This window comes from Falco biarmicus, chromosome 1 (genome assembly GCF_023638135.1).
Source record: "Falco biarmicus isolate bFalBia1 chromosome 1, bFalBia1.pri, whole genome shotgun sequence".
NCBI classification, from domain to species: Eukaryota; Metazoa; Chordata; class Aves; order Falconiformes; family Falconidae; genus Falco; species Falco biarmicus.
The window spans coordinates 40,847,710-40,868,227 of NC_079288.1; the positions used below are offsets into that span (position 1 = coordinate 40,847,710).

The following is a 20,518-nucleotide window of genomic DNA, read 5'->3' on the forward strand; positions in this document are numbered from 1 at the left end:
CACCAAACATGAGAAAAAGCATAATGGAAACACAAGCACAATCAATTTTAGATGTGTGAAAAATCAATATGCAATAACATAGTCTTTCCAAAAAAGTGAGGTTTTTTTCCTTGAAGGTGGTTACAGAGCATGTTCAAAACTCAAGAGACTGTTAAGCAATTTCTTTTTGAAAGCAGAAACAAGATTGAGCCCTTTACCAAAAATAGTTTATTGCACAAAACTTTTAAAGTAACCCCTATGCACATTATTTTTATAATCAACATGCTATGTATGATCATAAACATTAATTGTACATAGTGTAACTCCTCCAGCCCCTGGGTTATCCACTCAAGAACATGAAATTATTAACTTCTATTTTTACAAGTACCACCTAAGCAGATATTACTGAATGTCATGTGGAAAACATAACAAGATTTCATTCATAATATCCAGAACATCCTTCCCTCCCCTAGAAATCTGTGCATCTGTACTGGAAATTAGGCTGCCCTACTGCCCATGACTGAAGTGTTACATATTATTAGGAGACAAGAGTGATCAGATGCCAGCTGATGAGCATTAGTAATTACTTTGGACTGTAATTGCTTTCACATGAAAATATTTAAAGGCTCCGGTCACAGTAAGTCACATGCAACTATTCACACTTCCCTGGCAAAGTTAATAAAATGTATAATCACGAGCTTTTGCATCACCAGGACTGAATGTCATCTTTAAGTTAAATTGGTATTAATAATACTATCTGTCCCCAGCGCACCTTTAATGTTGTCATAGCTAACACTAACACACTTATGCCACTGCAGTTCACTCCCCTAAGAGAGAATATCTAATCTGTGAAAATATGAGCACTAGAACTTTCATTCTGGATATTACTCTACTTTTTACATATGTGAAATTTCCACAGATTTCAGCTAGGATATTGCCTGAATAAACAGTATGGGACCAGATTCTCCCATTGCATAAGTAGATAAAGGGCTCAGCTGATCCCAATACAGTGCACAAGTATTTCCAAGAAATCTGGAAGACAACAGAATGGAGCATTATGCAATGTTCATCAACACCAGAGACTCAATAACTTTGGGGTTTTTTTTTTTCCGCTGTAGGGTTTGCTGGTTTTTGTTGCATTTTTGGTTGCTTTTGTTGTTGTTTTTTTGTGGTTTTTTTTTTTAAATGCACAATTATTCAAGAGTCCTCAAAAAACCCCAGCAGCATCTGAAACAGTAATGCTGCAGCATTTACCAGCTTCCATCGCTTGGGAAACATTCTCACATTAGAATGACATTTCTCCTTCATCAACAAGACTTGGTTTAGTAGGTAGCAACCACTGAAGAAACAAGACATAGAAAATACATTCTGTTGCAGTGCTTGAAAAAGGAAAAGAAAATAAAAATATTTTAAGAGATTATTCTTTAGATTTTCCTCAGACGTATTTGGCAGTGCTGTAACAGGCAAAGGGAGGCAGTTTTCATTCCTACAGCTCATTTGGTTTTTTGCCTGGACAGGAGAGACCTGAAGCTTCATAGAGTGAGCATGCTCAGCCTCAGGGTGAAGCTGTTTAATAAACCAGCAACGATTTCTCTTGATGATTAAGAAGTGCAGCTGATGAGCTTAAAAAAAAAAAAAAAAAGCACTTTGTTTTCATCACATGCTGCATGCTCCTTCTAGAAGGCTTCCTCAGTGACTTGCACAGCTGAATTGACTTAGTACCTCACCAGATTTAGACCCTCAAGTCTCACCGTCTGTCCTTCATTTAAGTAAATGGCAGGTGCTTCTGCTTATAGAAAAACACATGGTGAATATACCATGAAAACACCTAGGGCCCAGGTACTTTCAGAAAGAGACAGGTGGGTCTATGGGGAAATGTAATCCGAGCACTTCACAACAGCTCCCTCTTCTTTAAAAAGGAGAAATGTGCATCTAAAGCTACTTCACTGTACAAGCTCAGATGTCTTTTTAAGGAGCCAGTGAGAAAATGCAGCACTGCACTGAAAACGGAATGAAGTATAACTATTGATACAAGAGAAGAGGAGAGCACACATTCTGAAGAACTATGAAGGTTTCTAACAACTCTGGCTTCTTTGATACTAGATAAAACCTTTATCTATACAACACTGCCAAATTTAAGAGATTAAAACATAATGGATTCTTAACTAGGCAATGTATTTACTAAAATGAACAGCAACATTAACACTGCACAAGTGTTACTTCATTTAAAAAGTTATCAAATGTTCAGGATTTTTTGTACTAATTATATTATTCATTACATAGTTTTAATTTTGTTCTTTAACAATACTGCATATTTTTTTCTTCTTTGAACTTAACATACAGGCAAGTTCAAGAACATGACAGCAGCGAGATAATCAGTACAATTTACTCTGCAAAGTAGACTGCGGGAGTATGCAGACATTAATGTGTCTAAGGTAGTCTGTAAAGCTTTTGACTTCTCTTTGAATTGTTTGGTCATTCTGTATGATGGACACCAGCACCTAGTGCGACGCTGACACATTTCTTCCTTCACAGATTTCAAAACCTTGACTTTTGGCATCACTTGACTTTGATCCAAATAAAATGTAAGTTAAAATCCAGTAGCTGAGGGGCATGAAATCAGTCAGTATAGAGACTAACTGCAAAGTGTTCAACTAGACTAAGGCTTGAATTGGCAATTATGATAAATCAGACTTAGGATAAAATGTGGGTGGGTTTGGGTTTTTTTGTTTATTTGCTTATTTTTTGCCTTGCTGCTAAGAAAACTGCAATAATCCCCCCCACCCCCCAACAACCAAACCCATCCAAAAGCAGCAACAGTCTCTTTGGAAAAAATACACAAACTAGTATTTTTGGTTTTTTCCCCAGCCACTTAAATCTAGCTGTACTTAGTAGATTTTTAAAAAATGCCAAACAAGAGCAGATATAATTGACCTGCTTTGTGTTTTAAAGACAAAAACATGCTAATACAGGAGTTGCCACTAAATCTTCTAAATAATATCACATACATTTTGATTTGCGCTTTAGCACTTAGCACATTAGGTGAAGCAGTACCTCCACGCTGAATCTTTGCATGAGGAGAAGGCGGGCTTATCGCTGCACTACAAGCCACATGGAGCAATGAGACCAAAGGTGAAGGAATCTAAAGTGGGCTGCTTTAATAGTAATCTAGTCAAGGTGCTCTGCAGAGGGGCTGCCACAGTACCAACATTTCCATTCATGGTGGACACCTTGTAATAGGGGGTGCAAAAAGTAGGGGAAGTATGTAGGAGAAGATAAAGCTAATAAAAATAATAATAATTTTATAGGCATTATACTTTGTCTTTTAAAGTAAAAATAATTACATTTCTAAAAGCTCTGGCTTTAGGGGATGATTTCCCTAAGCCACTTGTACAGTATGTCAAAAACAAGCGAACTTAAATGTAACGTTAAAACAATGACAGTAACAAAAAAACCCTCATGTCAGCCTTAGCTTACAGTATATAAGCATATTAAAACAGATATTCAAAGTCAGAAAATTATGATTTTTTTCATATATATATATATTTATTTTACACACATACCTTTTTCAAGGGTGTCTACTTCAAAAGTTGACCTAAAAAAGGTGCAAGAAGTGTTTGTGCAGTGAAGCAAAGCTCCCTACTGGCTTGCGACTGTAAGAGAAAAACTGATACTTCACAAAACATCCCAGGCAAGTCTGCCAAAGATACATACTGCTCTTCATTGCTCATCTTTACAGTCTTGTTTCTTTTGCTATAGGTTAGAGGTCACCTTCATAACAAGAAATGGCTTCAAATAAATTTTCCTCTTTAAATACAGGTATCTGTAATCTGAACTTCAAGAATAAGAGATTATAGGAGGGAGGAGAAAGAATGCTCAGAATATCCAGTTCTCAACCACTGCTAATGGCTGAACATGAGCAGAACTTTTCCCTGCGATTTGGATACAACCCAAGATGGTAGAACACACCATCGCCCCCACCCATTTAAAAAAAAAAAAACACAAAAAAAAAAAACCACGCACCCCAAAAAAACCCCAACTCACCACACCACAACCCAGATGTTACATAATTAACAGTCATTCCTTAACAAACTCAATCAGATTGAACAAATACAGACCTGGAACCAGATGCTCCTTTTGACCTCATTTTAAACCTTCATCTGAATCTCTTACTAAACCCCCAAATGAGCTAGATTTACCACTTGGCAGCCCCCAACATGACAGAATCATTATGGTAACGTTTCAAATCAACCCTTGGAACAACATGTTCCTCATTTAATATTACACCAGTTTCTCAAAACCATGCCCTTTGCTTCTACAGGCAAAAGCACAACTCTGAACACCATTTTTAAAAATGAAATAAATAAATAATTTTGATAAAGATTTGTTTACATACTTAAAGCAATAGGAAGAAAGACAACTGGTAAGGAGGTTATAGTGTCAAAGCTTCCTTGTCACTAACACTGTAATTCTGTTTCTTTTCATCTACAGTAGGAATCTCCTGCTGCTCTGATGCGGTTGCAGGGCTGGCAGAAGTAAGGTCCATTAGCTGCCCTTCAATCCGAGTCCACGAAGACATTGATTCATGTACTGTAATGGTGTGTTCCTCCATCTGACGCTGAAGGCTGTCCATCTCTTGCCTTTTGAAAGTATTGGGAACAAAAAAGCAAAAATTAACAAGCAGAAAGCTAACTGCTAAATGCAAGATAAGAGAATTACTTTTCTGATCCTTGACGCTCCAAGACTATCTAAGCTATAGCTGCATACAAAAGAAAGTAGTCTGCAGGAACCTTAGGAACTGTCTTTAAAAGCAAAACAAACACAATATGCTTAACTCAAAAATAAGGGGCAACAATGCAGAAACTCCTTTGCTGCACATACTTATTGCCAGGGATGATGCAGTACTGTTTCCTCAGTAAAGGCACTGAGTGACTGCAACCTGATGGATGTGGTACACAAGCAGGTATAAAAGACGACATGGGAGTTAGAGATGAGGAAAACAGCACAGAAAAATAACTAAACACATTATGACTTTAGTCAGACACCAGCTTAACAAAGTGACCAGCCTGGTAGTACAGGATCACAGAACATCCCAGGCTCACTCCCCCTCAAACATCAACTGAGGTGGTAATAGCAGCTCAGTTCTCCCAATAACCAGAGTTCCCCATCTTCCTGAAGTTGTGGCTTTCCTGTTAAGAATCTCATGTGCGACCTTTTAAGGGCAAATCTGAAAATCTATTTTTGGCAGAATGAACTTCCTCTGTGGAGAGTTCTTATTAACACACTGCCTGGGCTCCAATCACGAGCAGCCTTTCTGATGCTGTGAAGAGAGAAACAACAGCTTCTCCACCAGCAAGAACAACTAGAAATAGCTGTTTCTGGTTTGTTCTCCTGTGTGTGACTTAGGATGGACATTTTGCCTAGTTTAGCTTAAAGGCTTCTTTCCCTATTTCATTACCATATAAGCAAGCACTTAAAATGACAGAGCATCCTACTTTCCTAAATATAGTCCCAATAAAAGGAAAAGAATTCATTTTACAAATCCTTTTTTCCTTAAGCTGGCAGCTGGTTTCTTGGAAACATTTTTAGCATTATTTGATATGGTTGAAAATAACAGGTCATACTTTAATTGCTGGAGACAGCTGTTCAGATTTTTCAAAGGCTCCTTGCTCACAGCTGTCGATGGTTTCAACAGTTCTTCCAGCAAGGCAGCAGGCACTGGACAATCAGGAATCTTGACTGGAGTCACAGGATTTGAAGAGTTATTCTCTCCTTTCAGTTCCTTCCTCTGTTTAAAGGAGAAAAAAAAAAAAAAAAAGAGCCAGAAATTCAATTATTTCATCAGTGTAATTTTCACCATATAGAAAGTATCTCACATCATACATACTGGTACATTAGAGAGCTGGAATCAGAAGCACATTCTTGTTAAGTCTCATGGATCACAAGCAGAAGTTCCTAACCTCATGTCATCTGCTAGCCATGCTCTTTAGTAAACAAACAGCATCTAGAAGGATCTACTCAAGAACTCTCTACTAAAGAAATAAACCAGGAATGATTTAAAGAAAATTAGTTGGATTTTCACAACAAATTTTAATAAAATTCTTTCAGTATAGTTAAGGGAACAGTTCAGGGAAAAGTAGTATCAGTTAAGTACAATCAAAGGAATACTTTTGAAAATTCTGGAACCTGTCGGATGAGGTATCAGGGCCAACGTTTGAAAGAATGAAATGGAGGCTTCCATATCTGTCTCACTAAGTGACAGAATTACTTCAGGGAGGGAAAAAGCAAAAGATCTACTATTGCTTCATTTTCTGTGTACTAGCAGCAAATCAGAAAAATCAAACCACTAATAGTTACCCTTTGGAACTGTGGAAGGATGAAAAACTAGACAGTATGGAGAGAACAGACACATGACCATTAAGAAGGTATTAAACTATAAGAAGATATTAACTCCGTATTCGCCCATGATTCATTATTTAAGTGCTACCTTTTTTGCTTTATTATGTCAAAATGTAAATGTAAGAGAATACGCTAAACACAAAGATTTCTGAAGTAAAAGGTGGGAAGTCACGATCAGTGCAGTTACTTTTACCTGCAAATGTTCCTATATTTATCATTTAAATACCAGAACATCAGCAAGTCTGTATCACAAGCAGGCATTTCAGTTCAGAGTTTTCACCAGGTTTACTGCAGCAGAGTGTTTTCTGGTACTTCAGTTTTAGAGCATTATTGGAGTATTTTCCAGTACCGTACAACATGCATTCTTCCTATTTAAATACCTTCTTCATCTTGCCGTGCTTCAGGTCCAACTTCAGTTGCTGGTTCTGCTGCAGCAGCGACTTCATGCTATTCTTCAGTTCAGTCACTTTAGCTTGCAGCATAAACTTATCCTTCTGAGTCACTGACAGGTCTTCCCTCACCATTTCCAACTCAGTCTTGATATTCTGAATGGGAAAAGAAGGGAATCACCATGAAACAAGGAAACTGTACAAGAGTTCCAGCCAACTAATGTTTTTATCATTTTTTATCATTTCCAGCAGAAATTAGAAAAAGAAACAATAGAAACACTGTTATTTGAAACCAATTTGCCCTGGTGGAAAACAGAAATTATTTTTTTTAAAAAAAAAAGGCAGCAGCCTATTTTAATGGCATAAGGTCAAGGAAATAAGGCACTAACACCACAGTCAAAATAAAACTGAGAAAAGTAGAGACACTGCAGAACACATTGTGAATAAGTTTTTATGAATAAAAATGTATTTTTAAAAGTATCAGAAAGTATACCTATGCTTCTAACAATATAAATATTGTTTTAATTACCCCCCTACAGCAATAACCATTATCCATCAGAACATCCACTGACTAGATTAAATACCTGCAAGACAACTTGCATGCCTTCTAACTCCTTGTGACTGCGCTGTTCACTCATATCCAGCTGCTGCTTAAGCGTTTCAATTTCTCTTTCTCTTCGTTCTACTTCCCACTTGAGGTCTTCCACCTACCACGTTGAAGGGGGAAAGTGTCTTTAGAATTATATATAGCTGCAATCAGCCACAAAATCAGAAATATATTACTGTCTCATGAACCTTTCCTGATTCTAAGAAAACCTAGCAAAACTTCATCAAAAAATGCTGAATTAAAGACAAATGAAGTCAAACAATGCATCACAAATAAGGATGAACACAGTAAATGTGCAGGTTTTACCTCTTGGCTTACTACAGGCTGTTCACTAAGCTTGTCATCCAGCTGCTTCTGCAGAAGCTGGAGCTGAGACCTGGCTTCTGCCAGCTCTTCCTGAAACTGTGATACCTCCTGGGAATGTTTTTCATCTTCTACCCTGCACAGCAGAATTAACAGACACAGCAGTTACTCAATCTGTCCTTTAAAAGAAGTACCTCACTGGGTTAGCTGTGTAACCATAAACGACAGGACAGTGCATGGAACCTGGTTTGTTATAGCTTTTACTGAAGGCTCTGCCAACACATTCACAGCAAGAGTTAAATCACAAGAAGATTTTATAGGAAACAGATGCGTGAATAGATCATTAAATATTGGGGGGAGGGGGGTGGTGTAAAATTCCTTGAGCACTGGTAATAGTCCAGTTACAAACAATAGATTATGTAGTAAAAAAAAAAACCACCCCAAAAATATCAACACACCAAATCAAAAAACCTGTTCGCAATTTTGCTTTTCTTTTAGGAGGAACAGGGTTAACCTTATATCCGTTAACCTTATATCCATGCTCATGTACATCTGATATTTTCTTAAACTACAAGAAATTATCTTCTATACAAGAAAATAAATTTAATTTGAATGTGCCAGGGAATATATTCAACAATCAAAAATCATTCTCTTTGTAGCTCCCCAGGGATGTGAAAGAGAGAAGAATAATAGTATATATATGAAGTGTTAATCTTTACTAGTAACATGAAGTAGTAGAAATCTATGTTGAAATGGTAAAAACAGCAGATGGTGAAACCTAAACACAGGGCACTTCAGATCTCAATTTTGAAGAGACAGAAAATTGCAAGTATTCACATAGAATCCTAACATGCATCTTATGTTCATGCTCAGCTGGAGTACATTTCAACATAATCCATTCCAGACTGACAAAACCAAAAATTCACTAATGTATGCCTTTTTCAGATGATTTGTTTTATTTACTATTCTCTAAGAACTTGGACATTTACTTACTGCAGTTTGTCCACTTCAGCCTGAAGGGCTTGCACAAGCAGTTCTTTGGCATGTAGTTCTTTCTTGATTTCACTGAGCTCAAGCACAGCAGCTCTGTAATGACGGCGGTTATGTGCTGCATCTGCTTTGGCTGCTGCTTCCTACAAGAAAAAAAAAGCAATTTTTCTTTGTTTCATCACTGTAGGTGAATCATAAAGGGAACTAGACTAAAGGGGTACAAAAGAAATCAAGAAGGAGGTTCTGCAACTGTTAACACCTCTTTTTGTCTAAAAAAATTATTAGTGTTGTGATCCTTATTAATGCCAATGGCAGTTAGTAACTACATATAACAGAAGAAGTATGTTCGCCAGACTGCTTCTTCATTGTGAATTTCTGGATGAAGTGTCATCACTTCAGGATGTGTCCCATGCATTATAAGTCATAATGAGATATTCCTGGTAGTCAATGAGTATGCTTAACACCGGGAACAACAGGAGAGACCGACATCAACTGATCTTTCAGCTACTGGCCATCATGACAGACACCCTGCAGGAAGCAGGATGTTATAAAGCGTAGATTTTGTTTCAAGTTACTTTTCAAATACTTATATTTAAATCCCCTTTTAAGAAAATAGAACAAAAGATGAGCCATTACCTGCTTCTTCAGGTCTTTAACTTTTGACTTTTCTTTCTCTAAGGAAGCCTGTAAAGCTTGAATAAGTTGTTGCATTTGCTGATCCTCTTCCTCTTTCCGCTTCAGGACTGCCTGTACCTGCATCACATCACACAAAAACACACATTTTGTGCGGGCTCACTGGAAGACCAGAATTGCCAGCAGAGGAAATACAAACACAAGCCTATGCAGGGATTGCAAAACTTCCCTCTGCTGTTCACCGGTAACTCCTTCCTCATGGTACCCAAGTAGCTGCAGTTAAATGGTAGCTCACTGCTATTATCCCCATGAACATATTACTACTGGCATAAAAATCTTTCATCTCAATGAATCCACATGTAACAGTTTGCATGTTCCAACCAACTTCAGTGAGCCACACTTTCACTACTGCAAATATTTTAGTGTGATTTGTGTTTTTCCAAAAGAGTGAGCTCCGTTTAGAGCAAAGTCTCATTTCTGGTCTCTTGTTTAGCCCCCTATATTACTGCTGTTACACAACACATGGGAGACCTGGTTCTGGAGAAAATGCACCAACTTTCTATCATGAGGAAGATGCGTACATCCTGTTATCAGAAATATGAGCTAATTCCTTTCTGAAAATATTCTATCAAAAGGTCAAATACCTGTAGATTCAGTTGTACCAAATCTGCCTCTCTTTTTGCTAATGCTGTTTCAAGGATATTGTTGTGCTCCCGCAAAGCGGCGTTGGACTGACTAAGACCTGTAAGTTTTCCACGTTCATGCTCCAGTTCAAGCGCCAACTTCTTATTAATTTCTTCTAAACGTTTTATCTTCTTCCTGAAGCCTCTAGATTCCTGAAGCTATAGCCGAAGAAAAAAAACCAAATCAAACAATCAAACCCAAACAACTCCAGCTTACTACCACAAAAAAAGCTGTGAGCTAAACTCATTAAAGGTCTTGCTTTCCCAGAGTGTGATTTCTTTCTTTTCTTTTTTAAATGGACATTCTAAAATTGATTCAGTTGGATACTTTTTCCTTTTGGAAGACTAAAATGCTTGTTAGAAAGCAGAATCCAGGAGCACTGTTCACGTGCAGATCAAGAGTAGCTGATACATGTAATTTTTTTGTGCAACTCTACAACTGAACACCAGCACTCTGCCCTCAAAAAGATCACTGAGCATCCATGACTCCAAAAACTTTCAGAAGGTAATGACTCAAACATTCTCACTGTCTCGTGACAGTGTGGAATCTAACACAGGAATTACTTTTCTCTCCCCCTATATGACAATGATTCATGAAACCATGAAGAACTGGCACTGAGCAGCAAAATTAGCAAGTGTCACTGACATTACATTTCCTATGTAAGATTCTGATTTCCTGCATTGCTGGAATAAAATTACAGTACTAAAATTTCTCCCTGCCTCTTGGGCACTTATAACTGTCACCTTCTGATCTACCATGCAAATTCAAGCAATCACCTCATCCTCAAGTTCCAGCACTTTCTCTTTGTATTCTTCAAGCTCCTGGCTGGTAAGTGAAATCACTTCTTGCAACTCTTTTTCCAGCATCAACTTACTGCTGCTAACGGCTTGCAATTCTGTCTCCAGAGCTTGAATCCTTTCCTAAAGACAAAGGGATCACGAGTGTGATTAATATATCACCTGTCTTACAGAAGTAATTTAGTTGTTTTTTTTAAAAACACCTACTTCTCTAGAAAGTATTAAATGAGGTGCTTTCCACCCTTGCATGCAGCTACTGCTGTTAGTATATTTGATACCTTGCTCCATTGGTCCAAAGAATTGGAGCTTCCCCTAGTAAATTAATTTTCTTATCACAGGCATAACATGTATGAGTAAGTTATGGCTACCCTGAAGAACTGTCAATGAGAAAAATGCAGTAAAGAGTTTGAATTTTGGAAAAATCTTCAGATGCTGAGCCTTTAAAAAAACCAAACAAACAACAAAAACCCCAAAACCAAACAAAAAACCAAACCAACAATAACAATTAATCAGAAAATTTAGCACAAAGGCTGATCATCCTCTTGACCTTGGACTACAACTGGTGACCTGAAAGGTGCAAGTAAAATAAAACCAAAAAAAGCCACCAACCAAACGGAAGTCTGGTTTGCCTTTTTGCAAAAGGAACTTCTCTCTGCTCAGAACACTGACAACATGTTCTTATCTAGCTTTATGTTCTGAATATTTTGATCACTTCAGTGTAAAATAGTATTTCAAGACTTATATTAATAACAAGATAGCTCTGCCCTTGTACGAACAGCGTTAAAAGACATCTGCATACCTGAGCAATCTGGTCATTTCTACCATCAGTGATTTGTGCTTTTAGTTTGCTCAACTCTGCTTCAGCAGATTCCTTTGCAGCGAGAGATTCCTGTAGCCGACGACTAAGAATGCCAACTGCATTCTCATAGGCTTTATGTTTTGCTTTCATCTCTTTCTGAGCACTTGTCAGATCTGACCCTAGACGCTTCATTTTCTGTTTCTGCTCAGTAATGGCCCTGGAGTGAAAGAAAAAGAAAACATCAGGTAAAACCAAAAACTGTCTGAACACATGACTAAAAAATTAGTTTTTCACATTGCCCCAGAAAAGACAACATCCACTTCTCTCTCCTTGTCCCAGAGTCACCCATCTCATCAGAGAAAGACATCAGTTGGTAAGGTACAATTTGGCCCTCTGTATGACTCTCTTGAGGCCCTCTTGAAGACTTGATAACATTCTAAGAAAATAGGGTAATTATGAGGTCTTTGTCAGAATTACTAAAACTCTAGCATGAAAGAAGATATACTACTTTCTCTAAAATAACACAGAATTCAGAGTAAGTATCCAATCTAACCCAAGAACTTTAGTGGATATGTCAGGTAAAATAAAAACCCTGTGACCATCAGTGGGGAAAAAATACCCCAAACCCCAGGTTCTCATTAATGCCAGCATTCTAGCCACTGAAGGCTAAAATTCAGTGAATGGTAATTAGGATTAGCTCCAGTATGTATGTTATATGGCAGAGACTGTTGGTTACAAGCATAAATGAATCACAGAAAAAGCTGCAATTCCTGTGTAGCATGTGACCAACACTTTGCCATGGATATGACACTGACTACTTAAATTTCCCAAAGAAAAGACCAGGGAATAGGAAAATATTGCTAAAAAGATTAATATGAAAACCAAATGCTGTAGTTCTTTGCTTGTGCTGAAAGAACACTTACGTTTTTGCTTCTTCTTGCATTTGTTCTACTTGTTGTTTTAGTGCCTGATTTGCCTCAGCAAGAGATGCCATTTGTTCCTTATCGAACTGCAAGGACTTAATAGGAAGGGAAAAAGCACCCATGAGTGTAAGAACAAAAGCACGTTTGCTGCATGTTGGATTATAAAAGAATAAGCATAAAATTTCAAAATAACTTCCATCTCGAAATATAAACTGTTCCAACGTTCTCCATCTCCTTTCCGTTTCCCTTCTTTAATTCTTCCCTCTGTGCCCACCACCGTAACATGTATGACTGGAGTTCTAGCTTAGTCTTTGTTCTCAGATGGAGTTCGCTTTGGGACCATGGAAACTGCTTCCACATCACACCTCTAGCGCTTCTGCAGCGTGCTTCTTCCCACTTACTTTGAGACGCTAATAAGCGGCCATGTATTTACGGAATTTTGGTAGGCATATGCTCAAATCTATAGACAATATTAAATATGTAACAAAGAACCTTGATTTGCAGGTGGTCATTCTGTTTATTTCCAAAGTTAATAGAAATAGCAATGCATCCTGGATGTAGCACACTAAAAGCTCAAAGCTTAACACCTTCCGTACCTGTAGACGTGTTTCCATATCGTCTCGTTCTTTCTGCACTGACTGAAGATGATTTTCTATTTCCACCATCTGCTGCTGAACCCGAGATACCTCCTTCTGTAGTTTTGAATGTTCAGATTCAAGTGACTGTTTTTCAGCTTGAATCTTCAGTAGCTCTCGTTTTATCTCTTTCACTTCTGAGTCCAGCCGCTTTTTTGTAGCTTTCAGTTCGCTAATCAGCTGGTCCTTAGAACTTGCATCTCTTCGATAAGCTTCCACCATTACCTTGGACACAAGAGTTTCAAGAGGACAACGTCAACTCTGTTACAACTTTCTAAGCGTAAGAGTAATTTATGATAAAATATTTACTGATATTATTTGATTTGGGGGGGAGGGGAGGGGGGCATGTCACATGTCAAAGAATACAAACCAGCATCATCTTCTGTAACATATTTACTCTGATTCAAAGATTTTTATGTAAACTCAGACATCAAATACCGCTATGTATCAGCAGTTCATTAAAAGACATTCTTGAGTAAGAGCATTTATAGCAGTATGAGATACTTGTCACATTCTTTATGGAACTGCACTAATTATGTGCCTTTTTTTTAACCAAACTAAATGTAAAAAGTTAACCGGTTATTCCATACACAGTTAATAACTTTTGCCATGACAAGAGTGCTTAACCATGGCTGACAGTTCAAACAGCCTTCCCAAACTTAAACCTAACAAGCTAAAACCACCTTTGGCATCAGGTTAATAAGCAATCAAGCAGCAAATTAATGGTGCCACCCTATACATAAGGCAATATATGCAACACTGATGGCATATCAATTTCAAGTTAATGTTTCAGAACTGTAATTCAGTATAAAATTTGCAATAAAGCGCTTATTTTCAATCTAATTACTGAAGCAACTACCACTTTGCAAAGCTGCAGGAAAATGACAACACTTGAAAATTTTCACGAGTGCTTTTGCAACAGCACATCTAATCAACAAACCAGAGAGAGATTTTATATGGTGGATCATTTGCCAAACTCCTTGAAGTCCGATGAAAGCATGAATTTGTTGGTGGATCTGCTTTTACATTAGTTACAGATAAAAAAATCAACTGTACAAAATATAGAAACTATATAATTATGTCAAAGTTCTTTGATACAGAAAATTGATTCGTGTCCTCACAAACCCCTCAGAAGTACATGCCTTCACTGTAAACGAAAGAAGTATATTCCTTGGTTTTGTTTCTTTGAAATAGTCTGCTTTTGCTTACTTTCTGCTGCAGGAACTGTTCCTTCACTTTTTGAACCTGTTTTTTAAAGCTGGCATTTTCTTGTTGTAGATTCTCTACCTGCCAGAAGGAAAAAAAGCAAACAAGTGGCAGTACATGTCAAATGTCATATTCTATGTTACTTCAAGCAGTGACAGTATCTTTTGCTATGCCTGCACCAATTGCTTAACCTAATGAGGATCCCATTTCTGACTAGGCATCTCAACGGCTCTGTTACATAACACAACATTTTATACAGAAATACATTCACACAGGTCACCATGTAGCAAGCTTTGTCAACCCTCTCAGGAATGCATCAAGTCCCCTTATCCTGCCATTGTTTTAGTACATGCCATTAGCGTAAACATTTTGTATCCCACTGGCACCTGTTCACACATACATGATCAAGTGAAGAAACCAGCTGGTTCTTTGAAGGAAAAAAACCCAATCTTTATGTTAAATATACTTCCATAATTCATCAGTACTTCTATTGGTAATACTATCAAGTCCCATTATTATCTTCAAAAGAAATCTCTAAAGATTACCACAAACTCATCGTTACCAGTATTCAGTAAGAAAGCTCTTCTTATGGAGCTTGGATGCTTTAAAAGACAGACAGCATACATGACTATGAAATGAAAGTGTGAAAGAAGAGTCACCTTAAATTAAAGCAGCAGCTACAAAAACATTAAGGACATACTGAACTATTTTACAACAACAAGCCTAATGTGACTAGAAAAAAGCTTCAACTGGTACACAGCACTACACAAAAGCAAACCCTGGTATATTGTTTCCAGAAGAAAGGCACAATTAAACAAGACCAAATTATGGCATAAGGAAGATGTTGGGGCCACAACGCTACAGAAAAGCAGCGTGCTGAAAAATTACTTCAAACATGTGATCTACTCAAAATTATTGTGTTTTAAAAGTGGTAAGTTTTTGAAAGATGGTGGCTCTTGGAAACAGACAGAACAAGATCAATTAACCCCAGCTTCCCATTCCATCCCACACAAATGCATAAGCACATACAGATTCCAAGGGATATTAAGCTGTAAGCTCACCAATTATGTAACAGGATGTAAAGTGTCAGATAGTTCACCAACAGGGAAAAGTGACAGAATTGATTAAAATATTCCCACTAGCTGAATCTTGCAACTACACGTGTATACAAACTTGTGTACCAACCTCCCCTCATGGTAATTGCTTCTGTCACGCGCCTGTGGCAATACTTCCCTGCAACAGCTACTTTAAAGAAGATACTTTTAGAGATTCATTACCTGGCTTGACTTGATTGCCATTTCTTGCCTCAGTTGTTCCAAGACTTCTGATGCTACTTCTCTATCTTCTCCAAGGCGCACTGTTCCCTCATCAAGTTGTTCTTTGCTTGCTTTTGCTGCCTGCAAAGCTACTTCCAAGACAATCTTCTCATTCTGCAAATACTGGATCATGTCATCTTTAGAAGTAGCGTCACTTTGGAACTCTTCTAACCTGGCCTTCAGTTCATCATACTGTGTTTGCAGGTCATCCAGGGACTGCTCTTTAGTGTGCAACGTCTCTTGGGTCAGCGTGAATTGCTTCATTAGGTCTAGGTGTTCTTGCTGTAAAGATTCAAGCTGCAGATCTCGCTGATGCAAAGTCAACCTGACCTGAGAAGAAGTATTTTAAGATTAAATTCGTACAAAACAAAAGTTATCCTTAAAAATTCACTCCCATCAAAATATTTTAACTAGTGTTTTAGTTTCTAGGAGAAAACAGCAGAAGGTGAAAATAACTTTCCTTGGCCACCTCTATTTGCTGTATTAATAGCATTGATTGCCTTCTGCAGCATCTGTAATTTTACAGGCTAAGCAATGATTAGAATGACAAACCTAAAATACTCTTAAGATTCGCAGTATTCTACGTTTTTATTTGAAAAATGCGTCCACACTAGCTATACCAGGTAAATTCAGTGTTAATAATGATAATGCCATATAATTACATGGAATATGATACCGAGCTACCACACACTTCATCTCATTCCAGTCCTTGACTTGCTGCCTTCGTAATGTTACAAGGTTAAAGCAAGACTCTTGTAGCAAAGTGCAGATATATTACGCTTTAAGTTATATAATGATGTCCTGACTGCCTAACAGCTTTGAACGTGGATCTACACTTCTTGTTTATACTTAGAATAATCACACCCTGAATTCACTAAAACCCCCCAACATCTATAAGGCAGTGGTTCTGAAGTTTCAGAATACTGTTGCTGAGACGGGTGAAAAAGAAGGAGCCTTTTCACCTGGGACAGAGCGACTTTGACACGGACTTCATTTTTGCAACAATCTTTCAGGTTCTAGAAAAAGTTTAAGCTCAGTATCTATTTACTATTGTCTTTTCAGCCAAATAAGTATGCCACTTGAAACCCTGGGGAAGTTGCCTAACAATAGTCTACCTGTTCCAATTCTTGCTCCAATGTTGCTGCAGAATCAGCCATTTTCTGAAGCTGTTCTTTCTCATCCTCAAACTCCTCTAGTTTTCTCTGCAAGTCTTCTTCCACCATGGTTTTAGCTTCCTGGATCTGCATGAAGGCAGCTTCTTGATCTAACATGTCAGCCTGCACAGAAAAACCAAGGAATCAACTTTTACAATTTCCATGGAGGAGGAGGGGCAGGAGGGAAGGGGGGGGGGGGGGGGGGAGGAAAACGTAAGTTAGAAAATTTCTAGGGAAAAAGACACAAGCAAAAATAATTCTGATGCCTGCCTTACGCATCTGTATGTCTTTACTGAAGCCACCCATTCATACACTTCAGACACCTTAGAATAACAGTGAATGTCCTGTATATTTATGACAATCTGAATTCCTCTTAAATCATATCATATCCTTTCTAAATTGATGAAGACAGACATAAAGAAAAAAAATCTTTATTAAAATTAAGCTCTTTGGAAAAATTCTAAAACAAAAGATTCCTTGGATGCTGTAGCTACTCAAGGAAACAGAAATTTCTGTCATTTATACAACTATTAGTAACACCAGCGATGGGATGCTTCCACTAACCTGCTGCTTTACTGCCCTTTCAGACTTAGAAGCAGGAATGTCACTAAAATTCAATGGGAATTAAGGTTCCAAGTGCTTTGAAAGTGAATATACTGCACTTCAGATTTCACCCATCTATTCTTAATGGAGGGCAGGAAGGACAAACTGAGTACTGAGCAATTTTACACACCTAAGCGGCACTTTACTGACTTAGTTTAACTTCCAATTAAGTTTTCTCTTGAAAAAGTTCATAAACGGACAAGGGAGAAAATTCATATCCACCTTGAAAAACAAATACCAAAGCTGAAAATGCAATTATCACCTTGGAATGGGAGACATACGGCCTTGCTCCCTCTTACTGCTTGTCATGTCATGCAAATTTATTTGCTCTGAAATAGTTACTGTTTTTATAATGCAGCATTTGAATCAATTCATAAGAATTTTATGTTACTTTGCTGGAATAGCCTTGAGTTTGCAAAACTTAAATACAAAACCTAGGCACAACATAATTCATGAAGATACCTACAACTTTACCTCAATATTTTGCAGCTGTGCTGCAATACGTTCCTTTTCTTTAATGGATCTGTGCTGGGTTTCGGTCAGCTGCTGAGACAGCGCCACATTCTCTAGTTTGAGATGTTCCAACATACCTGCTTGGGTCATTTGCCCAGCCTAAAAGGAAGGGAAAAAAAATAAATCACAGATTAATATCAACAGTCAAAATCTGGCCAACAAATTTTACAGTTTCAGAAAAAAAACAAAACAATCACATTGAATCTATCTCTCCCTTATCTCAGCTACTACTTTCATGGCACTGCAGATCTTCCTCCACAGAAGGCAAGTGCTTTGATTACATTTATGGCTCAGCATTAATGCGAACTAACACCTCATGATGAAAAACAAAACACCATTCACTCCTGCTTTCCACTTGAAGAATGAACAAGTGAGACCGGCTCCCTTGTCTGAGCTTATGAACAATGTCCCCTGGATACAACTAACATAAAGAACAGATTCTCAGCCCTATAGGCAAGTAAGTCATAATACCTGTATATTGGCCATCTCACTCTGCAGCCTGACACGGGCCTCCTGCGCTAGCACAAGCTGCTGCTGGTACCACTGCCGCACGTTTTGGAGTGATGTGATTTCCGTTTCAGATGCCTTCAGCTTGTTGGTCAGCGCGGTCCGTTCCAGCTGCACCTTCTGAAGCTGGCTCTGTAAGGAAGCCAACTGCTGTCGTAGATCATGAACTAGAAAAATAAAGAATTCAGACAGTGCACTTAATTGTTCTACTTTTATGCACACGTTTTTTTCAAGGATTATTGCTATATTTGTAGCTTTTTCTTTTTTTTTTTTCCCCCCCCTCTTTTCTTTCTTTTGGAACAAAAACCATATATGCCTAATTACATAAAGATTGGCTTTTCATGCAAAAGTGAGGGGAAGAGCCAGAATTCAAAGTATCAGGTCATAAGCAAAATTAAATAAATAATTTCTGTAAACATTCATAGCTCCTTAGAGGGAGAAAATACGAACTAATTAAAAAAGAGGAAGCAGGTATCCTGACACGTAGAGTCATCATTACAAACCAATATTTGCACAATTTTCTAAAAACATTAGTCCACTGTCAAACAGTTACTAGATTAAATATTTATGCCTCCCTCTCCAAGCTGGCAGTGGCAGCTTGTAAATAGCGGCACTTCTGTGACACAAAATAAAAACCAATCATCTTAAAATTCAGACCATTTTATTAGTATGACATCAAGGAAACAAAATTCCTTCTTCCTCCTGGACTTCAGAATTATGTTGAAATTAAATGATTTATGTCATAACAAATCTTCAAGATTGACATTTACATAATCCCACCTGTGCTGTCCCTGGTGAGAACATTTTTTTGCATATCTTCAACCTTCAGCAGGAGTCTTTGGTACTGCTCCTCTGCTAACTGCAAATCATTATTTGAAGAAGCCAAACTAGCATTCTTTGCTTCCAATGTATTTTGCAGGTCAGCCATCGCTCGTTCCAGATCCCAGCAAGACTGCTTTAATGTGGCCACTTCAGAACTCAGAGATTCCTGCTTCTGCTGGCTGTTTTGGCTGTGCTCCATCTGTGCCTGAAGCTTCATGTTCAAAGCTGCAAGTTGGGCTTGTAGCTCAGTCTTCTCTTTGAGAGCCTGAAAGTATCCAGAAAAAAAAAATATCAAAATGCACAAGTCTCAAGAGAAAAATACATTAAATGGCTGACTAAAGAAGATGCCCAACAAAATGGCTTTGCTAAGGCAAAGACCACTAGCTTGTAAAAAACTCTTTCAAAGTGACCTAGCAGGTATTTCAAATATCAAGGAAAATACAGAAGAAAGCACAGACAAGACATATAGGATTATAATTCAGTAACCATGTCAGGATTTTCAATAAGACATGTATTTCCATATTTTGAGGAAGAATGCTTTCTATTATGTGTGTTATACCATCAATCAATACAAAGTGGAAATACAGCTATATAGACAGTGCTAGCATTACTCAGGATTTATCATCTCTCTCAATTTTACTTTAATTAAAAAACAACCCAGACCTTTTTTTTAAAAAAGGCCTTTGAGGACTTCATTAACTTTTTATTTATCCTCTTCAGCAGCTGTGGGTGTGCACAGCAAGGGTTTGGTAGCCAGGGGGCTACAGAGGTGGCTTCTGTGCGAAGCTGCCAGAAGGTTCCCCCAGGTCCGACAGAGCCCATGCCAGCCGGCCCCGCCGCTGGCCACAGCCCAGCCCGGCAGCCATGGTGGCAGCACCCCGGGGAGAGCGTGTTTGAGAAGGGGGAACACCCGTGGGAGAACAACAGCGGGGAGAGGAGCGGGGATACGCGAGAGGAGCAGCTCTGCAGAGACCCGGGCAGGGGGCAGGAGGGGCTCCAGGCGCCGGAGCAGAGATGCCCCCGCAGCCCATGGGGAAGACCACGGTGAGGCAGGCTGTGCCCCAGCCCACGGAGCCCACGGGGGAGCAGACCCCCACCCGCAGCCCCGGGAGGACCCCACGCCGGGGCACGGGGTGCCCACAGGGGGCTGTGACCCATGGGCAGCCCACACTGGAGGAGCTCCTGGCAGGACCTTGTGGCCCCATGGAGAGGAGCCCGAGCTGGGGACCCCGCGGGGGTCTGTGCTGGAGCAGGCTGTG

At 38.6% G+C, this 20,518-nt stretch overlaps 1 protein-coding gene across 3 annotated transcripts in view; it reads right to left on the minus strand.

The window, feature by feature from the left end:
• Positions 1-184: 184 nt before the first annotated feature.
• Positions 185-20,518, minus strand: part of GOLGA3 (golgin A3) — a 30,367-nt gene continuing 10,033 nt past the window's right edge. For all 3 annotated transcript variants that reach the window (XM_056326754.1, XM_056326753.1, XM_056326752.1), the window contains 18 exons: positions 19,218-19,524; positions 18,402-18,604; positions 17,892-18,029; positions 16,776-16,937; positions 15,622-15,990; positions 14,348-14,425; positions 13,100-13,363; positions 12,504-12,598; positions 11,581-11,797; positions 10,761-10,904; positions 9,945-10,142; positions 9,304-9,420; positions 8,671-8,810; positions 7,681-7,813; positions 7,352-7,474; positions 6,759-6,923; positions 5,604-5,767; positions 185-4,619 (listed from right to left, as the gene is read on the minus strand). In XM_056326754.1, the coding sequence (XP_056182729.1) occupies positions 4,412-4,619; positions 5,604-5,767; positions 6,759-6,923; positions 7,352-7,474; positions 7,681-7,813; positions 8,671-8,810; positions 9,304-9,420; positions 9,945-10,142; positions 10,761-10,904; positions 11,581-11,797; positions 12,504-12,598; positions 13,100-13,363; positions 14,348-14,425; positions 15,622-15,990; positions 16,776-16,937; positions 17,892-18,029; positions 18,402-18,604; positions 19,218-19,524 (3,225 nt within the window). In that variant the 3' untranslated portion in view covers positions 185-4,411. The remainder of the gene's footprint in view (positions 4,620-5,603; positions 5,768-6,758; positions 6,924-7,351; positions 7,475-7,680; positions 7,814-8,670; positions 8,811-9,303; positions 9,421-9,944; positions 10,143-10,760; positions 10,905-11,580; positions 11,798-12,503; positions 12,599-13,099; positions 13,364-14,347; positions 14,426-15,621; positions 15,991-16,775; positions 16,938-17,891; positions 18,030-18,401; positions 18,605-19,217; positions 19,525-20,518) is intronic.